This window comes from Diospyros lotus, chromosome 13 (assembly GCF_014633365.1).
Source record: "Diospyros lotus cultivar Yz01 chromosome 13, ASM1463336v1, whole genome shotgun sequence".
Lineage (NCBI taxonomy): Eukaryota > Viridiplantae > Streptophyta > Magnoliopsida > Ericales > Ebenaceae > Diospyros > Diospyros lotus.
Genome location: NC_068350.1, coordinates 26,856,394 through 26,878,964, shown reverse-complemented (window position 1 = coordinate 26,878,964; position 22,571 = coordinate 26,856,394). Strand labels below are relative to the sequence as shown.

General features: G+C 38.7%; 1 protein-coding gene across 1 annotated transcript in view; it reads right to left on the bottom strand.

Moving 5' to 3' along the window:
• Positions 1 to 20,131, bottom strand: part of LOC127788278 (uncharacterized) — a 28,889-nt gene extending 8,758 nt beyond the window's left edge. Inside the window, 5 exon segments of the mRNA XM_052316402.1 lie at positions 14,645 to 14,722; positions 14,836 to 15,426; positions 15,541 to 15,722; positions 16,088 to 16,263; positions 19,993 to 20,131. Of these exon segments, the coding sequence (XP_052172362.1) occupies positions 14,645 to 14,722; positions 14,836 to 15,426; positions 15,541 to 15,722; positions 16,088 to 16,263; positions 19,993 to 20,006 (1,041 nt within the window). The 5' untranslated portion in view covers positions 20,007 to 20,131.
• Between the last annotated feature and the right edge of the window lie 2,440 nt (positions 20,132 to 22,571).

Sequence of the window (22,571 nt, the reverse complement as noted above, 5' to 3'; positions counted from 1 at the left end):
TAAGTAAATCAATTTCCCCACAAGACGTTGATATATGTCTCTTTCAACTGGTGGATCATCTTCGGTAATTTTATGCTTCCAATTTCAATCTAGGAGGGTCCCTGCAAGTTTGCATCCCAATTTCCCTATCTCTTTCAGTAGATCCAATGTGTACTTCTTTTGGGAAATAAAGATGCCATTTTTATTCCTAGTAATTTCCATCCCAAGAAAGTATTATAGGTGCCCGAGATCTTTTACTTTGAATTCTGCCTACAACTAATTTTTGAGCCTGATGATTTCTTATGTTCATCCCCAGTAATTACCATATCATCTAAATAGACGATAAGAATGGTCATTTTCTCATTTTTAAACCTTTTTACAAAGAGAGCATAGTCCGCTTGAGTCTGAGTGTGTAACTGAATTGCTTCATAGTTGTACTGAATCGAGTCAACCATACTCTGGGAGATTGCTTCAATCCATACAAGGACTTCCTCAATTTACACACCATGCCTACTCCATCCTCTTCAAACCCAGGAGGGAGTCTCATATATACCTCTTCTTCCAAGTTTTCATTCAGAAATGCATTCTTTACATCCATCTGGTGTAAATCCCAATCTAGATTGGCAGCAAGAGGGATAATGACTAATAGAATTCAACTTGGAAACATGAGCAAATGTTTCCTCGTAATCTGTATCATAGGACCCCTGAACAACCAGTATTGCCCTGTATCTGTCTATATTTCCATCAACATTCAGTTTTATGGTAAAGATCCACTTACATCCCACGGCCTTCTTCCCATCGAGAAGTGGAACAATATCCTAAGTCTTGTTCCCATTTAGAGCTGTCATTTCCTCCATTACAGCTGCCTTCCACTTCTGATCTTGAAGGGCTTCATGAACATTGTTAGGAATCTTTACATGGTCTAGTCTTGAAGTGAATGCCCTAAATTTCGAGGAAAGCTTAAAGTAAGATAGCTAGATATGGGGTATTGAGTACAAGACCTTACTCCTTTTCTTAGGTTAGTAGGCATGTAAAGATCATCAACTATACACTTACCTTCCCCAACCTGTATGTTTTCCACTAGATTTGACTCCAGGTCCAATGGTATGCTTTGTTGAGTAACTTGTGGTCTCCTAGAATAGACTAATAACTCTCTTTAGACGATTTTCCAACTTCTCCCCCTTGACCAATCACCATTCTGGGATTAGTTTCAAATTGTTGGACAGAGAGGTCGTGGTATATGGGATTAGGCAACGGAAGAGAAATTGGAAGGGAGATAGATGGATCCCAATGATGATCTTCGGCTAAGTTCTCCCTCTGAAGAGAAGCATTGGGGAAGAAGGGTTGATTTTCCAAAAATGTAGTATCGTAGGAAATGTAGAGTTGTCTAGAATTAGGACAGTAGCACTTGTACCCTTTTTGAGTGAGAGAGTAGCCAAGGAAGATGCATTTATAAGTCATAGAATCAAGTTTACCACGAGTAGGACTGGGATTATAAACAAATGCACCCAAATATTTTAGGTGGAAGGGAATCGAGGAGACAAACTTAAGGAAACTCTTGGCTTAAACAACGAAGATGAGGTAGAAATTGAAGGGTTTTGGAAGGAGTTCGATAGATAAGATAAGTAGCAGTGAGCACAGCTTCCCCACAAAAATGGTTTGGAATATTAGTAGTGAACAAAAGCTCTGATGAAGAATGTCATGTTCAGTAAGGTAGGCATTTAATTCATGGGTGAAGTACTCCTTCCCATTGTCATAATGGAGAATTTGAATAGATAACTGAAATAAATTGATAGCAAGTTTATGGAATTGCTTGAAAATGGTGCTGGTTTCAGATTTTTCTTTCAGGAGATAAGTCTAACACACACAGATATGGTCATCTATTAAGGTAATGAACCAGCGAGCTACAATAATGTTTGGCACACGAGTTGGCCCCCAAATGTCACTGTGAATGAGATGAAAGGGTTTGGAGGCATGGCAAGAGTGGGTTGGATGATGTTTGCGAGATTGTTTAGCAAAAATACAGTGACCACAAGTGAAAGATGAAACATCTTTATTAAGAAATAAATATGGGTACAAGTTCTTCAAATAAGTAAAGTTTAGATAACCAATACGATTATGCCAAAGGAAAACATTAAAATCAAAAACAGTGGATAAAGAGAGTTTCTTGAATGGACCCGATCATGAAGGAGAAGTGGTGAAATAGTAGAGACTATTTTGTTCCTCAGCATTGTCAATCATTGTCCTCGTAGACAAATCCTAAAATTCACAATGAGTAGGAAAAAAAGTTACTGCACTGTTTTGATCCTTAGTAAGCTTGTTGGTAGAAATGAGATTATATTGTAAATTCGAGACAGGAAGGACAGATTCAAGCTTTAGCCCAAACAAATTCAGATTTCCAATACCAGCATCAACCGAAGAGCTCCCATCAACCACAGTAATTTTTACATCCCCATCACATAGACGATATGAAGAGAAAAAAGTGGATGACCTAATCATGTGGTCAAAAGCCCCTGAATCAACAATCCATTCACTGCTAGAGACCTGTTTTGAAAAAAAAAAAAACGATGACTGAGAGTTACCTTTTGGTGTGACATTGGCAGCAGAGGTGGTAGGCCTAGGAGATTCAGATCTATACTGTGATAGCAGGTTCTTTAAGATTTCCATTTGCTCAATGATGAACGAGGCTACAACCGACCTCTTTTGGTCTGAGGTAGACTTTGCTACATGAGCAATAGCATGTTGCTTAGGTTGGTTTCTGGGATTTCTAATATGCAAGTTTCCCATGAAGGTGCTAGCAGGTCTCTTTGGTGTGGTAGGGCTTGTGGTAGTGGTCACACCAAGATTTGTTCTCTTTCGAGCCTTGTGGTCAGGAATGGTTGGTCACATCTCTTTGGTTTGTGACTAGGGAGGGCTTGTGGCAGTGGCCACACCAAGATTCGTTCTCTTTTGAGCCTTGTGTTCAGGAATGGTTGCTCACTTCTCTTTGGTTTGTGACTAGGGCAGAACCTAGTTGGGTCTCCCCCCCTCCCCCCACAACTTAAATCCAAGATCACTCTCCTTCGACTTTCTTCCCTTCTTACCATGGAAAATGCTTCTTTGAGTGAGGGCAATGGTTTTATCACAAGAATACACCCTCTGACTTCATCGAGTTCTTTGTTAAGCCCTTGAAGAAAATCAAACACCCTTTCTTTCTCCAACATTTGGTTATACAGAATATCATCTTCGAAACACTTCCATTTAATGGCATAGAATAAATCCATTTCTTGCCATAACTCATTAAAATGTTAAAATATTCAATGACTGACCTATTTCCTTACCAAGTGTTACGAAGGGTAGATCAAATTTCGAAGCACTGAACAGAGTTTTGGAGATCATAATACATCTCTTAAACCGTTGTCCAAATCTCGTGGGTTGTATTGTAAAACAGGTACGTCCTCCTGATCTTTGGATCCACGGAGTTGATCAGCAAAGCCATTGTTAGTGTTGTGTGCCCTGATGTTAGATTTGAATGACATCCAATGGGCTTGTTTTAATGCATTAATTGTATTTTTGTATAAATCTATAAAAGACAAGGTTTTCTTCATTCCTATTTTCTCTAATCATTTATATGAATGAGTCCCTAAATCTTCTATGTGAAAATCTTATTCTCAAGGTGTTGAGATTGCGTGACAAGATTCTCTGATAATAGAATACCTTAAACTATTCCTAGTCCTTAGATTCTTTGGATAGACTCTGATTAATCGAGTATGGACTAGCACAGGGGTTACTATCTCGTTCAGTATGATATACTAATGAAAGGATGATGTGTCACGCGTCATATGATATGAGATGTCACTAGTAAACCTGTGGGTGGTCGTTGGAAACGATCAATCAAATGTGACACCAATGACTGACCACATGGCATGGTGAATAATGGTCATGTCATCAAATTGCGATGGTTTGTTGATCTTTAAACTTGAACCGGCACAGTTGTTTTGTGTATTGGTGTGCGGGATTTACTAATGAGCCGAACCATCCAATTGGGAGGTGAGAACGTTCATCTATGTGATTCTGTATTGCTAGTGTATAGAGACAAGTGTTGGAAATAGGATATGTCGCGCTTATCGGTATTTGATAGGGGTGAACGTCCTATGTGATCTATGAGAAAATAATTATGAGAGAAAAATCTAAAAGATTAATCTCTTTTAGCTTGTTATTTATAATAAGTATAACGGGCCTTAAACATCTATGGGCTTAACCTAATTACAAATAAAATACACACACATAATAATTACAATTATACTAATAATTCTAACACTTCCCTTCAAGCTGGAGCATAGATATCATATGCACCAAGGTTGCTACAAATATATTCCACTCGAAGATCTTTTAGAGATTTGGTGAAGACTTTAGAGATTTGGTGAAGACATCTTCAAGTTAATCATTGGAGTTAACAAACTCTATAACAATTACACATTTAACCAGCTTTTCTCTAATAAAATAACAGTCAATTTCAATATGCTTAATCCGCTCATGGAAAACTGGATTGAAAGCAATGTGTAAGGCAGTCTGATTATCACAAACAAGCTTCATAGGGAACGCTTCACAAAACTTGAGTTCCTGCGAAAATTATTTAAGCCAAATGAGCTCACAAGTTGCATTAGCCATAGCCCAATACTCTGTCTTTGCACTAGATCTAGCTAGTACATTATGTTTCTTACTTTTCCAATAAACCAGATTTCCTCCTACAAGAACACAATACTCAGAGATTGACCGACGATCAAAAGGAGATCATGCCCAATTTGCATCTGCATAACAACAAATATCTATGTGTCCCTTATTCTCATAGAGTGACCCTTTACCCTGGCGCTCTTTTGATATATCTAAGAATCCAGATAACAGCATCCCAGTGAGAATCACATAGAGAACTGAGGAATTGACTAACTACACTCACAGCAAAAGCAATGTTATGACGAGTGACTGTGAGATAGTTCAACTTGCCTACCAGTCTCCTATACCTTCCAGGATCTGAATAAAGCTCCCCTTGTCCCAGCAAGAGTCGGACATTCAGATCCATTGGGGTGTCAACTGATTTGTAGTTCACCATATTAGTTTCTTCTAAGATGTCAAGGACCTCTAAGAAATTGAGATACCATCTCCTGACTGAGCAACTTCAATACCCAAGAAATACGGAAGTCGGCCTAGGTCTTTGGTCTGAAAGTGCTGAAGTAGATATTTCTTCAGCTTCTGTATTCCAACCTGATCACTCCCTATAATAACAATGTCATCTACATAAATAACAAGGTAGATACATAAGGAAGAAGAATGACGATAGAAAACTGAATGATCAGCTTCACGAGTGAAACCAAAGGCTTGAACCACAGTGTTGAACCTGTCAAACCACACTCATGGAGATTGTTTCAGATCACAGAGAGACTTCTTGAGTTTGCAGACTACATTAGACTCCCTCTAAGCAACAAAACCAATTGGTTGCTCCATATATACCTCTTCCTGCAAACCACCATGAAGAAAGGCATTTTTAATATCGAGCTAATAGAGTGACCAATGATGCGTGGCATCCAGAGAGAGAAAGAGACGAACAAAGGCCATTTTCGCAACAAGAGAGAAGGTATCACTGTAATCTAGCCCATAAATCTGTGTAAAGCCTTTGGCAACCAAGCGGGCCTTAAGACATTCCACCTTGCCATCAGGACCCATTTTGGGAGTAAATACCCACCGGCAACCAACGAGAGTCTTTCCTAGTGGTAAAGGCACCAAATCCCAAGTACCATTCAAATGTAAGGCGTTAATCTCATCTAACATAGCCTGGCACCAACCAGGATGGGATAGAGCTTCACCTAGGGTTTTAGGAATAGAAACAGAGGAAAGGCACTATAAGAAGGATACAAACGGTTATAGCATAAAAAGTTATAAATAGGATAGGGATTACGAGTAGACTATGTACCTTTATGAAGAGCAACAAGGAGATTGTCAGGCTCAAGATTCGGAGCAAAAGGGACCACAGACGGAGAGAGTGAGTCAGGAGAGTCTTGGGCTAGAGGAATGTTGGCGCCGGTAGTGGGATGAGGATGACGGTGATATGTAAGAAGTGGAGGAACCGTGGAAGGTGAACCGGAAAATGGTAGGGTTGGCACCACGGTGGGCGCCACAAAGGAGATAGACGAACCTGATGAGGATAATGAAAGAAAAGAAAAAGGAACAGCCAAAACCTAATAAAGACTATGAATTAGGTTGAGCAACCAAAAAGAAAGACTGTTGTTCAAAGAATGTGACATCAACAGACAAAAGATAGCGATTCAGCTCAGGAGAGTAACACTCATAGCCTTTCTACAACCAGGAATAACTGAGGAAGATACACTTAAGAGATTTTATAGCAAGCTTATCCTGTCCAAGTGAAAAAAAATACGCAAAACAGATACAGCCAAAAACACGAAGAGGAACAGAATAAAATGGTTGTGTAGGGAACAAAAGGGAATGAGGAATTTGGTCCTACAACGCTGAAGATAGTATGCGATTGATTAAATAACATGCAGTTAGAACAGCATCGCCCCAAAATTTGGTGGGAAGATTGGCATGTAAAAGGAGCGTCCGTGTAGTCTCAATAAGATGGCGATTCTTACGCTCAGCAACACAATTTTGTTGAGGTGTGTAAGGACAAAAGGATTGATGCAAGATGACGTTAGCAGTCATAAAGGTAGTAAATTGAGAAGAAAAATACTCAAAAGCATTATCACTACATAAGACACGTATAGAAACTTCAAACTGTGTTTTTATTTCAGCAATAAATGTCTAAACGATAGAAAACAACTCGAACCGACTCTTCATAAGAAACAAGCAAGTGCAATGAGAAAAGTCATCAATGAAAGTAACGAAATATAAAAGACCAAGAGTAGAATTGACGCGACTAGACCCCCAAACATCAAAGTGGATAAGGGAAAAGGGAGCCTCAGGCTTATTATGGACTCGACGAGAAAAAGAATTATGAGCGTGTTTACCACGCTGACACGACTCACAATTAAACATGGACAATGACGACAAATTAGGAACTAATTTTTTCAATTTGGAGAGGCTAGGATGACCAAGACGATAGTGGAGAAGATCTGGAGAAGCGACACTAGTGCAAGCTACTAACGAACTAGGCACAGCAAGATGATAGTGACCCTGTGACTCACGTCCGAAACCAATCATCTGCCCCGTACTCTGGTCCTGAACACAAACAGAGGTACGAGTAAAAATAACAGAACAATTAAGGGTTTTAGTGAGTTGGCTAACTGAAATCAAATTAAAAGGACTATCAGGAACATAAAAAACATAATTTAATGAGAAAGACAAGGTGGGTGTGATTTGGTCAATCCTTTTAACTGCAATTTTGGTACCATTAGCCAAGGTAACAGTAGGCAAGGTGTCAGAATAAGTAAGTGAGGAGAAAAGAAGTTCATTACCACACATATGGTCAGCGGTGTCAGAATCTATAATCTAAGGAGTAACAAATGAGCCTTGAGCAACACAAACAATGGGATTACTAGGATGAGACTGCTGGGTGGCCTAGAACTTCAGGAAGGCATCATACTCAGCTGCAGACATAGGTACCAATTGCGAACTTGGTGGAGATTGAGCAAGACTATGATCGCTCTGAAATACATGAGCTGCACCGATGGATGATGCAGGTAGAGCAGCTAGCCGATCATGTTTCTTCCAACATTTGTCCTCAAGATGACCCAGTTTCTTACAAAAGGTACATTGTGGACGTGGGCGACCATTATTGCGTCCTCTAGTTCCTCCTACGATGGAAGCTTGAGACACGAGCTGAAGATTCGGTTGGAAGAACAACATGAGAAGAAGACATACCATGAGAAGAAGACATACCATGCGCACCTATCATATTCAACAATCGTTTAAAAGAGTCCTTCATGGTAGGACTAGCGGAACTGGTCAAAATTTGATACCTGATAGCATCAAATTTTGGTTTCAGGCCGAAGAGAACAAGAACTATAAAAAACTTCTCTCATTGAGCAATTTGTTCGGTGCAGGTCGTAATAAGAGAAAGAAGAGCATCAAATTCTTGCATGAGAGCCCGAACCTGCCCCAGATAAGATTCCATAGACGACTCCTCCTTGAGATTATTGATATTAGAGACGACAATTTACAAATGTTGGATGTCGTTTGTGTAACACTCTTCAGCTTCCTTCCACACATCAACACAAGTTTCAAATGGGTGAAAAAGCTGCATGATGGACGGATCAATAGACTGCCATAGGAGGCTACATAACTGGGCATCAACTTGTTCCCATCTAACCCGATTAGCTTCTAGCACACTTTCAGCCTTTATGGTAAGATAATTTGTTTGGCCTTGTCTTTTGAACCACATTTTGACAAAGGCTGCCCATGAGAGATAATTGGCAGATCCTATCAACTTGACAGTGGTAATATTGGTCGTCCCAAGATTAGAGACAGTAAAGGATTGAGAGGCAGTAGGGACAATGGCAGAAATCGGAGTGGGAGTAGCACCAGCAGAAACCGCGTCATTGAGATCAAACATGGCGAGGACTTGGACACCGAAGTAGCTTTAGGGGTTGTCAGAGGTTAGATTTGGAGAAGCCAAAGAAAAACGACTGGCGGAAGAGCCATCACACGCCGGCGCGTGGAGGCAAAGGCAGCGTGTGGGGGCGCGTGGGTGGTCCGACAGCGGCGATTCTTCAGCGGTCGGCCGATCTGGTGGCCGCGAACCCTATGGTGGTGGCGGTGTTATCAAGTGATGGCCAGACAGTGGGGTTCTGGTATGGGCAGTGACGGTAATGGTAACGGCTAGGGTTTGATAGTCGCTAGAAAAAGATACACAGCGACGGCTAAGGTTTTTTCTCACTCCTGGCTCTGATACCATATGAGAAAATAATTATGAGAGATTAACCTCTCTTATCTTGTTATTTATAATAGGCATAACAGGCCTTAAACATCTATGGACTTAACATAATTACAAATAAAATACACATATAATAATTACAATTATACTAATAATTCTAACATGATCTACTATTGATGTGACGGGACAATCCCTAGCCAAGGCAGATTGAAAGTCAGGAAATGTGTTTCTTAAGGTGTCATCTAGTCACATTAATAAGGTCTAACACATAGTTACTGAGTTTGTGAGTTTGTCACTTCACAGCTCTCGCTCAATCGGGACATTAGGTGATGGAAGGATTATAACATACGGAAATCGTCAACTGTAATAGGTTCACTTAAAGTGAGACTTCATTGCCACCCATATTGTTTCGAACTGCTGCTAGGTGTTATTCAAGAACTCTCGGAACGTCGTTGGGATTTGGAGAAATTCCAGTAATGGGTTAAGGGATTGACCGATACCGAAAAGGGTTTCGGTGTTCTCTGATTGCTAGCGGGTAGTAAACCTAAAAAGTCACATATCATATAGTATTGCATTTGGTACTGACATTGTGTACCCTAAATGTCTCTGGAATTGATTGGTCAAAAGTTAACCATTGCCCCCCTCCCAATAGTGCATAATGCATAGTTGAAATGCATAGTACATAGTACATAGTAATAATGCATAGTGCATAATGTGAAACCAATTATTGATTGCATAGTAAGAGGCGGCGGAAGCATAATGCATAGTACATAATGAAAGCGCATAGTGAAATTGGTTGATTGAATTGAAATTATTGGAGGTGGGGGAGGGCTGCGGATTTCAAAAGAGATTGAATTGGGAGAAGAAGAAAAAAGGAGGGGAAAGAAAAAAGAAATAAATAAAGGGGCAGAGCCTCAGCCCCCCTCTATTCTCTCTCACTCTTGATTATGCTTCATTTCTTCTTCTTTCTTCTTCCTTTGAAAACATCATAGAAATTGTACGCGCAATTATTACGCGTATAATTTTGAGACACAGGCACCGGTGATACGTAGATCCTCTGTGTCTAGCACAAGAAGAGGTGACCAAAACGATACCCTACTGCATACTAGATGTGGTCCGATAGGACCACCACATCTTGAGGTAGACTCTATCTCAATACAGAAATCGATTTTGTATTTCATCCATTCATCGGACAGTAGGTATGAGATTTATTTATGTATTCAATTGTTGAATATGCGTATTACTTAAATACCCAAGCTATGTATGGCGTGTATATTATATTTCGCTGTGTGTATTTGATACACGGTAAAAAAATTATTTTTTCCTATACAACTGTACTAGTGATTCCCTTCAGCCATAAGGATGGAATTTTCAGCCTCCCATGTCTTGTATGTAGGATCAGTTGCAGGTGGAGCTGGAGTTTCGCCCGTCAAGTAGCTCATCTTCCCCTTCCCTTTAATTACTAGAATAACCGACTGAAACCATTCACGAAAGTTCAACCAATTGAGTTTGCATTGGGTGATTTTAATGGAGGGATTAAAGTCAGTTGCTTGCAGGCTTAGGCCTAAGGGAATAAATCTAGCTAGGATGATCATATTAGGATTTAGGCTATGGTTTCGATGAAGCTTCTGCAAACTCCAAATTGGTTGGCGATGGAGGTATGTCTGCCATGAGACCAAAATAGGTTTCGTTCGGGAATGGTTGTCGACAGTAGACAGCTGGCCTGAACGGCTGAGTTGCGACAGCAGGCTGGCAATGGCGGCATCCAACAACGACAACGACAACCTGGATCGATTTTAGAAGCAACAAAGACGGTTACTTCGGAATCGAGATTTGGCGTCGACGGCGACTAAGCTTGGTTGCATGAGCAATGATGACTGTTCTTTTAGTAATTTGGATCTTGCATCGTCAGCGGTTGGGCTCAATTATAACAGTGATGGTGACAGTTGTTGTGATTTTCCTCTATGGTGGCAGGGCTCGGCTATGGCAACGACGGTCTTTGGTTTGAGTCAACAGTGGCTTGGGCTAATGCTGGGACCTAGATGACAAGGGGGACCAAAACCTAGAGGGCGGCTAGGGTTTACTGCCTAGCTCTGATACCATGAAATTTCTATATTTATTTCACGGATTGTATTCTCCAATAATTACAACCCATAGGGAAGAGAACAATATATAGGCTAAGGGAAGAACAACATTAAGAAAGCTGTAAAATCTCTAATCTAGGAAACAATTTGAAAGAAGAATCAACTATGAAAAGGAAAAAAAGCAAAAGGAAATATTCGAAAATCCTTTCCGATTTGAGTTTGATACTACTGATCTTCCAACAGGAGGAATAGGCCTCAACATTATTTTCATCCTACTCTCCTCTCTACAGACTTCTAATATAGCCTCCCGAATGCTTGATAAAGGTCTAGTACCTAGGATTCTCCCTCGCACTCCATCTAGGCTTTTGTTTAAACCTATAAGGAACTTGTATAATTTCTTTTTCTCAACAATATGTTTGTATTTGGCTGCATCTTTTGGACAAGTCCACTTAATATTATCATACTTGTCCAATTGCAGTCAGTACCTTTCTAATGAATTAAAATACTGGGTAACACTAGACTCTCCCTGCCTCAGATCATCAAGTATGCTCTCAATTTCAAATAACTCAGATGTATTTTCAACATGTGAATAAGCCTCCTTAACAGCTTCTCATATATCATGAGCAGTATCATAAAGTAAAAAAATTTCACCAATCTCATTAGTCATAGAGTTAATAAGCCATGAAATTACCATGTTGTTCTTGAATTTCCACATCCGAAAGTTTGGATCTACCTCCTGTGGTTGGCTTGTAACTCTCGTGAGATAGTTATCCTTCCCCTATCAGCAAATGAACATTATTACAAATTGGGACCATTGTAGATAGTTTTGTCCGTTCAACTTGTGGCTAGTGATGGTAAAGATGTTATTATCTTCAGCTCTTGTGTTGATGGATGTACCAAGGATGATCTCCGAAGATAGGTTGGTTTTTCCAACCACACTATGGTTTACAGGTGTGTAGGGTTTAGTTTAGGGATGGCTCTGATACCATGTAGAAATATTTGGGAAGAAGAACATAATTTCTTCATCATTTTGATCCATAGAGTACAATCTTGACTTGGGAGACCTATAAAAAATTAGGAAACCCAAAATGGGAATTACATCTTTACTAATTAGGAAACTTACAGCTAAATAAAGAGAGATTTATTCTCTGCTCAAAAATAGGAAACACATTGGCTTTACAGTATAAGGAAACTTAGCAAATAAGAAACAGAATAATTTAGCCAGCTAATAGGGCTAATTAATCAGTCACTCGTAATCTCCACAAGTGTTGTGACTTTTCGATTGAGTTTCCACAAACGATGTCAATTGTTGTAGCAAAGATACAATAATGAATTTTTAAGTGCAGAAGAGTCTCGATGAAGTAGCGAGTGACCCTTTGTCATGTGACCTAGTGACAAGACACCCGGTGACGAGAGACCTGCTTAGAAAGAAGCAAGTTAGGGGAGCGAGTGAAGTCACCCACAGATCCTCCGATGCTTAAGTCAGTCTCGTGCTCGAAGTAGAATTATAATTTCAACGATAGTAAACGTACCTGAATAAGGAGGATGGCTCTCCTATTTATAGAGAGGGAGGAAATTGATAGGTGGAGGGAGATCTGCAATCTTCGGAGGGCATCTTGGAGGTAAGCTTTGACCGGCTCAACTATCTTTAAGTGTCACCTGCACATGGCAGCACTCACCTCACTCACCCATGGTAGCACTCACTTAAGCATGCAATCGTGCAGCTCCCGCTTACCAGCTCAACTATCTTTAAGTGTCACCTGCACATGGCAGCACTCACCTCACTCACCCATGGTAGCACTCACCTACGCATGCAATCATGCAACTCCTGCCCGACAGGATCTCTTGCGTGGCATGGGACATCGTAGCAGGGTCTCCCACTCGACACGGGGCTGGACAGCTCTTGGCCATGCGACCTACCTAACTACTGCCGAGTGGCCCTCACTCGGCCAGCTTCCTTCCTTAGCCATCCAGCCTGTCCCAACTTGCTTCATGATAGATTCGTCCAATGGGCCGTGGGCCCATTTTATCATACTTGGGCTTAGGCATAACAATAAGCATTTCAATGGAATAAAAACTATGCATATTTTTTTCTGCAATTTTATGTTTTGCTATTTTTTCTACACCTATTTCTCCATTTCTCTCTCCTCCCAACACCACTAAACCCAGCTTCGAGTTCAAGCTTCACCAAACCCAGCTGCAACTTCCATATCTATTCAGATTTTTCAAATTGTTGTAGAGCAACAATGGTGAAGCCTTATGGGTTGGTGAAGCTTGCAGCTATTGGATGTAAAAAGAAGAAAAACAACATAAAGAACTTCAGGCAAAAGGTTGCAGCTTGCAGGTGTTCTCCTTCTTTGTTGCCCCCGTGGCATTCTTGAAGAAGAATATCTTGGAGATAAACATTGCAGCTGTTCTCCTTTCTGCCGTTTTTCCATTTTTTTTTCCTGAAACATAGTGTTTTGGGTTTTAAATCTGGTATTTTGGACAAACAACAAACACTGAAGAAGATGACAAGGCATTTCCATTGAAAGCTGCCAGATTAGCTAGCAGTTCAACCAGTTCAACTCTACTGGCTACCAGTTCAACCACTGGTCAATCCGCCAATCCTCACAACAACTGGCCGGTTCTTGACACTGCCAGTTTTTTACTCAATAACTAAGCCAGCTGCCAGCCCAGTTGCCAGTTCAACCGGTTGGCTTGGGTGGTCCACTCTGGTTTTGACAACATTGCTTTTATCTACAAGGAAGCCAAATGAAGTCCTTAAAAATTTGAAGTATGCCATTCTTAACTCAAAATCTGAGTTTGAAAATTAATTACATAGTGAGGGAAATAAAAACAAAAATATATAGTTATTGAAGAAAACTAGAACATGGGCATAATATAACTTATGGAACAAGTGTCAGAAACTTGAGCTAATTTGGGATGCAGAACAAGTGCTTAAGATAATACATTTACAAAAATTAAGTTCCACTGACATGTCTAAGTTTGGAAAAGAAGGAAAGGATCACTCCTAGTTTTGGTCAGCATGCTTCTTAAGCATCAATGTCAGGTACTCCCATAGTTGTCAAAGACGCAACTAGTGTGTGCCTAGGTGCTAAACTGCACACACCTTTTGCTCCTTTGTAATAACCAGAAAAAATTAAAAGAAATTTGATAAAACAATAAAACACCAAATAATTTAGTTAAATGGTGTTGGTTATATATTATTTATGAGTTCATAAGTTTGCATTTATCTCTTTATAGGTATAAATTAAAAATAATGGTGTATAAGTATCTTTATATATATTTTTAAATGTGCACCTCGTCCAAAAGGCTCCCACCTTTGCCTTGCGCCTAGGCTCCAAGCACTCTGGCACCTAAGTGTGCCTTGAACCTTTGACAACTATGGGTACTTCATTGTGTCTTACCCATGTGTTTTGAATTATGTACCTTGCTGGACTACTAGCCACTGTCTTTTCTCCAGTATCCTCAAAATACTTTCTCACTCCACTTTTCTTGGTTTCATGTCACATGTCATGCAAGTTAAACTTCCCTTGATTCTAAAAAATTTTCCGTACTCAAATATGATGTTTTCCACCAACATTCTGGTGTTTCTCCCCCACACCCCCCCCCCCCCCCCCCAACCCCCTAAATTTCCCATCAGTACAAACCAAAAACGAAAAGGATATAAGGGAGCAATAGAATAGTTCAAAATCTATGAATTAACAGGATATACCAGCTTATGCTCTAGGCAACTCAGCTTATCATTTTTCTCTTTGTTAAGACCCTTCAATGCTTCCACTCCTTGCATTAACTGCAAAAGTGAACAGAAATAAGAGAATACTTATAATGAAATAAAATATAACAGAAATGCTACTATGGGAAGTTAAGACTTAAGAGTTGTATAACAATGATATGAACAAGTACCTGAGTTATGACAGAAGGATAATCAAATGAGTCAACAATGCTTTCTTCGTTCTTTTTTTCTGAATTTATCTGTGCCTCCATGGTATCATTATGCCTTGGGTCCACATTATTTACAGGAGTGGCATCTTCAACACTAGTTGAAGGCAGGTCCAAGCACTCCTGATTAAGAGTTGATTCTTTTTGTTTCACATCTAGAAGGGTCTCCTCTTTCTTCGTCACTGGGTCATCTAAGAAATTTTTCAAATGTTTGTCATCAGCATCTAAGCATGTGGCAATATCTGAAGAGCCCAACCCAATGGAATAGTGCAGCTCAGGAAAATCAATCTTTAAGTCTGGTGGGTTCAAAGCTTCAATATCTTTTCTCCTATCATTTGAGGGTACAGTTTGGAGTAGAGCTCTCCTTGTTGAATCCTCAGGAAAAAAAGTACTTGGGGCAATAGGCTGAGATGATAGCAAGGATATCAACTTACTTGTTTGAGCATGGTCTAGCTCAAACAAGAAATGGCGTTCATTGTAGTAGTTCTGACTAATTGCAGGCTTAAATTGTTCTTCAGACAGCGGATGGCACAGTAACCGGACACGAATTTGAACCTTGTGATAGAAACAACATATTAGTACAAATCCTTTGATGGATCATAATATAGCATTTTTGAAAACAGAACCACAAAACTCATGCAACCAAAACACTGGAAGAGAATCTTATACCTGAGCAGGATATTGAGTTCTCTCTTCACCATCTATGGTCCATGCATATGGATTAATATTCATTTGGCCTGAACTAGCAGCCGCGAAGATTCCATGAAGTTGTCTATCACTATAGTTGAACAAAAACAACGGTTGGCCTGCATGAATGTTCTTTATGTACGAATAGTGTCCAGCTGGTAAGCCTGTTAAATTTTGAAACATTTACATTAGATTTTGCATGAAAAAGAGCAAGCAAATACAGAGAAATAAGGTTCATCCTTTTTATGAAATGAATAAGCCACATCATCTCCTAGGACTCTTCAGCTTCTCAAGATTGTTGTTCTATCTTGCTTTAGCAATAATCATATTACTGAATGAAAAAATAAATTCATAAAAGAAAGAACAATACGATATACACATGTAATAGAGGCACACCCCTAAACTAACCAAATCATGGTAGAATTTAAAGTTTAAGTGAACGTGAGATAAAAAATACCTAGTGCAAAAAGAAAAAAGAAAAGCATAAATAACAAATATAATTTGCAATTGCGTCATATAGATAACTGACCAAAGAGTTGTTTGGAAAAACATTCTTTTATTGTGCTGTTAGTGCAGCCAAATATGACACCACCAAGGTGACTCTTCGCCAAACCTCTTTGTTTTACATGGCTTGTTGCCTGAGTTGGAGCAGGAGCTGCACTTCCACTAGGTATGAAGTTCTTCGTTCTTCTCCCTTTCCCCATCCTGTAATCCAAATAATAGATGAAAACTATAATAAACCTGCAATTCAGTAAACTACTCATGCCATAGGAGCAAAATATGTAAATAAATTTAGGGAAATTATTAGAAGATACAGTTCTGTGACCTATGCTAGATTACCACCACGTTAACCCCATAGTCAAATAATAACTTATACTCCTTTAATCCCTTCTTTTTTTCTTTTTCTTTTTTTTGAAAAATGTACTCCTATACTCTCTTTTAATTGACCATAAGGATAAAGAAGGAAAATTACGAAAGGCTACATTCACTCTGCACCGTACTCTAGTTTTTTATTTCATGATGGTTTCCCTTAAAAGTTTTTTTTATCTTTTTCTACATCTTCCAGTATCATCACCAATTCTACTCTTCATAGTTCATATCAGTCTTGAGCATGAACAAAACAAAAAATGTCATGAAGCATCAAATATAGGGACAGTGATTAACCTCATTGCTTTGGTCTACAGAGAGGAAGAGTCACTTACCACATCTTGCAGTCAAGTTGCGGAGAAGTTTGTAAGGTTCTACAAGAATCTGTTGGGAACAGAAGTCTCTTGTGAGCTGATTGACCCAGATATCCAAAGCTTGGGGCCTAGAGTCCCGTTTGATCAAGCATCCAGTCTAATCAGATGCATCAACAACCAAGAGATAAAAGATGCCCTTTTTAGCACAGGGGAGGACAAGGCCCCAGGGCCAGATGGGTTTTCTTCTTGCTTTTTCAAAAGGGCTTGGCACATTGTGGGGGATCGGTTATGTCAAGCATTCCAAGAATTCTTTTCAATAGGCAAGCTGCTCAAGCAAATCAATCACTCTACCCTGATTATGATTCCTAAGTCTAATCATGCATCCTCAGTTGGGGACTATCGGCCCATTGCATGCTGCAATGTCATTTATAAAGTGATTTCGAAGGTGTTGGCTTCTAGATTGGCCCCCTTCGTCGACTCCATAATTGATCGAGCCCAGTCAGCCTTAAGGGCGTAGCATGGCAGAAAATGTGCATCTTGCACAGGAGCTATTGAGGAAATATGCTAGGAAGAGAGTTTCCCCAAGGTGTCTCATCAAAATGGATCTCCGAAAAGCATATGACTCAGTTAGCTGGAGTTTCCTTGAGCAAGTTTTAGACGGGCTGGGTTTCCCCCTTTTATTTGTTCGATGGATGCAGGAGTATATCTCGACACCTTCATATTCCATTTGTATTAATGGCAGCATGGCTGGTTTTTTTAAAGGTAAGAGAGGCATGCGTCAAGGAGACCCTTTATCCCCATTCTTGTTTGTGATTTGCCTTGGGTATTTCAGTAGAGGCCTTAAAGCTGTTACGATGGATTCAGAGTTCAACTGCCACCCCAAATGTAGCAACTTGGGACTACTAACTCATTTGGCTTTTGCCGATGATCTAATGTTATTGGCCAAAGGAGACTTTACTTCCATCAAAATTATTATGGATTACCTCAAGGATTTTGGAGCTAAATCGGGTCTTAATGCCAACGCCCTTAAATCTAGTATTTTTGCGGTGGGTATCGAAGCTCAGGAGCTTCAAGAGATTTGTGCAATGACAAATTTTTCCACTAGGATTATGCCCTTTAGGTATCTTGGTATTCCATTGGCAACAACCAAGCTAAGGGTCATTCATTACGATCTACTTGTGGACAAGATCGCAGAGAGTATTAAAGCTTGGAACGCATCATCCCTTTCATTTGCGGGCCGTCTAGAGCTCATCAGAGCAGTCCTTCAAGGGGTTGCTTGCTTTTGGCTTGCCATCCTTCCAATTCCAACCGTTGTCATTGACAAGGTTCGCAAGCTATGCAGGTCATTTCTCTAGAATTCCAAATTCGCGTTTGTCCCATGGAGGGATATTTGTCTTCTGAGGAGTGAAGGAGGGTTGGGTCTAAAAGACTTAAAGTGCTGGAACATGGCCCTCCTTGCGAAAGTCCTTTGGAACATACATCAGAAGAAAAGCACCCCTTGGATGAGGTGGATCCACCATGAATTTTTATCCTCCGTATCTATCTAGGGAGGCCCACCCATAAAGAGGACTCTCCCTTGCTCAAGAAGCTCTTATCTATTAGAGACTCCCTTTACCAAGGTCAAGGCTCGGAGGCGGTAGCTACCAACCTTCTTGCGACATGGGTCTGTGGATCATGCATCAATGTTCATGCAGCTTACGAGTTCTTTCGGCCTAAAGGCAGAAGAAAGTGTGGGCCAAAGTTGTTTGGAACCCCTGCCTCATTCCCAAGCATGCATTCATGCTATGGCTGTGTGCCAAATCCAGCATCCTAACTAGGAACAAGCTGGTTTATCTGGAGATTGACTGAACATGCCCATTGTGCAAAGCAATGGAAGAATCATGCCATCACCTCTATTTTCAATGCCCATTAAGTGCAGCCGTTTGGAGACACATAAGGGAGTGGCTTGGCATCACAAGATCTATGTCCTCGATGGCTAGCGCGCTGAAATGGATTAAGGAGGAGGCCCGTGGTACCTCTTGGCAAAGTAAGGTGAAGAAGATAGCCCTGGCCAGCACTATTTATCAGGTTTGGGCTGCGAGGAACCTTTTCATTTTTGAAAATGTAAGTCCCCAGAGGGAGTGTATCATTAGGAGGATTAAAACCTTTGTATACAATGCAATGTTTACCTTGTATCCTCATGTTTTAGTCCAATATGAGGCTCTAGCCTTGGGGCACTAATTTTGGCTTGCCCATTGTATTTCCCTGGGTATGCCCAGTGGTCTCTTGTACATTTTTTGATCTATACTATTTACCTTTTGATAAAAAAAAAACACATGTAATGAAAATCTACAAGTCAAATCAAAATTCTCCAGACAGTTGAAAGGTGTGAACATATAAAATTTTAAGAGTAAAGATCATTTCTTATACCATACAGGGGTAGCAATTTAATTGTAGCATGTGCATGAAGCTATAACGCCACATAACCATGTTTAATTTGAAACAAAATCAGTTTGCACCAACTTATTGAGATTAAATTAAATCATTACCGTGATTAACTTACCTGCATGCTTTTTCATTATTTCCAATGCATGAAGAATTTGCAGTGACTACAGATGAATACTACAAAATTAACCAGAAAATAAGCATTTCAACATACAACCTTCGTCATATCCCTAAAACAAGTCGTAATCTGTTTTTCTTCCCTGAAAAACAGCCCTAAAGGAATTAATAAAAACAAGAAGAAGACCACTTTTGTCATCTTTTGCCATTAATAGCATGTCTTTACTTAAACGCCCAATTCATTCTTAATTGTGCCTATGAAACAACACCTTTGCCAACTCCTCTGTATGTATTTATCATATCTGCGGACGTAAAGAAACAGATAAAAATGCTGATCTGCATTATCTCACAACCCACACCACCACACGTACAAATAAAAAGTCACAAATACAGACAACTGAACAGGCAAAACCCAAACACAACCATTGTTACTCCATCATATTCAAATAAAACCCTAGAAATCGGAAATCATCAAAACTAGACTCCGAAGCCCAAAATATAACAAGGCCATCAAAAGACCAAGTGAACTGAGAAAACAACCGTAAGTTTCATGTCACAATCCAATCATCATAGCCAAACGGTGAAGACAGAAGAACTCCAAACCCAGAAAATATCTAAAAGCGTATCAACTGAGAAATGCAACGAGAAGCTGGTTATCTCACAAAACAGTGAATCCGTTCTAGTACGATGCAAGCTCGATCGTATAACTAACATTGATAGGTGCATAGGAATATGTACAAGTGAATGATCATTATCCGTGTAAAGAGAGAAAATAATCCGATTGAGGGATGGCGATCACGAACCCGGATTAGGCACTGAATATGGAAACAAGCTTCCAGAGAAGGAAACTGTAAGCGAAGCGCCAAATGAAACCGAGAAGGACAAATAAATAAAGAGAAAATTGCATTTACCATCCCTCAAGTTAAAAATAGTGTGAATTGTCCCCCACACGCTCATAGTGCAGCGGGAAAGTAAAAAAAAAAATTAACGAGACAGTTAGAAGTTTGAATTTCATTGACTTCCTAAAAAGACTAGGTACAGGGTGGAGAACAGCGTGTAAAGATTGAAACGATTAATATTAAGGGAGTGTTATCAATTTCAATCATGTATAAATTATATCTGTATTCAAACTTATTTAAAAGATTTATCAAGAGGAAAAGTAATTAACTTCTGGAGATTAATCGAGCAAAACTCAGACACTCCATACACTCCAGGATAATAAAAAAAAAAAGTATGAATTAATTATTTTATCTCAAATCTAGATTGCATAAGAATAGAAATAAAAAAATAAATATAATATGAAACAAAAATAAAAAAATAATATTTTCTTAAAAAGTAGATGGGAGAAAAATATAAGGAAAAAAAATAAAAGTATGTTTGTAAATATAATTTTTAATAATAAAAAATAATTATTTAATTAAACATAAATATATATTTCATTATCCAACAAACATAAACAGTTTTATTATCTACAAATTATGATTTAATAATTAAATATAAATAATAATCCTAAATAAAGAAAATAATTAAAAATAATACAATTTATGAATTTTTTTTCACTTCATCATCATTGTCTTTCTTGCATATATATCTATATTCATAAAATCACAAATATATATATATAACAACATTCATAGTCACAACTACATGTTTATATTCACAAAATATATATACATATATAATATATTCACAGTCTACTTGAGAAAGAATTAGGAATAAGAATATATATACATACAATAGAAAAGATGAATAGCTGTCAATCGTTGGTCGATAATCGTCAATCAAAGAGCTTAGAGTTGCAATCACTAGTTGAAAAGCTCGTAACGATAGAATCAAGATGAGATTGAAAAGACAAAATAATGGCAGCGACAAATGAAACAATGGAACCACAAAAAGATTGAGAAGTCGGAATGACACTATCAACAACTATATAGGGAACCCAAGAGCTTTTAGTTTTTCACAAAATAAAGAAAGAATTATAACTTAAGGATAAAAGTTTTCAGTTAGAGAAGAAATTGCTTCCATCTCTAATATAGACATGGAATAATAGAAACACAATTGGTTTCGTCTCTAACATAGTCACCGGGACAAGAAACCCATTTTCAATACGTTTCTAATATTTTTTTAATATTACAAAATTACCCCAAAACATTTCTAAAATTTGAAAAACAGTCCAGAATTTTTTTTTTTTTTTCTTAACATTTTGAGGTAGAAAACATTTCTAAATCCCCAAAACAATATTGTTTTGGTATTTTCATGCATCAAAGTCTCTAATTTCTTTCACTTCCCTTTTGCAAAATATGTTGTTTAATTATAAAATATGTAAAACTCACGTAGAGTCACAAATGAGCTGAGCTATTCACGAGCAGCTCGATGTTTGGTTCAACAAAAGTTCATTTGAGTTCGTTCGTTAAGATAAATGTATTGTTTTGTTCTTTGTTTTAGTTTTGATAATGAAAAATGGTATTGCTTTAATAATGAAAATTTTGTTTAAGTGATTTATTTCTTGGTGCACCCAAATTGTATTATACGCACCTAAATGAAAATCAATTTCATCATAAAAATAAATTTCATCCAATGCTAGAATCACAAAGCAATGTTTTTAAATGTAAAAACCAAGCTCTTGACCACCCATATGATATACGGTCGACCATTTGAGGTATTGCTATCGATTAGCTACCCAAGCCAGTCGACCGGACAAATGCAAGCAACTGCAATCGACCGCTACTACATGAAACTCGATCAACTGACTTCAACCTAGTTGACTATTTTTGTTATGTTTGTTAACTACTTCCTTAGGGTTTACTCTAACCGGTTGACCATTCCTTAACCTTGTCAACCGTTTTTGTCGCAAATGTCTTTAACGGTTAGTTTTACAGATCCTTTATGGCGACCAATGACTATTAAATTCAGATGGTAGGTGAAGCCTATAAACACCATCCTAATGGTGCATTTAGAGTGTAAGAGAAACTATTGCAAGATTCAACTTTTACAATCTCATTTAAGTGTTTAAGTGTTCTTAAATTTTCTCTCAAAAGGCTTTATAAATCACTTTGTATCTATTGTTCAAGCATTTGTGTTTAATTTTGAGAGACAATTGTAACTGAGAGATTCATCTCTCAGATTATCTCTTATTGTAAAAATTATTGTATATTGTCTAGCAAGGTTGCTAGAAGGCTTACTTTTATAAGTAGCAAGTTGTATTCCTACTTGTAATACTAGAGGGCTTATTTGAGATCAAGTAAGAGGTTTTAATGGATGTTTTAAAATCATTTGTAAGGAGATAAGGTA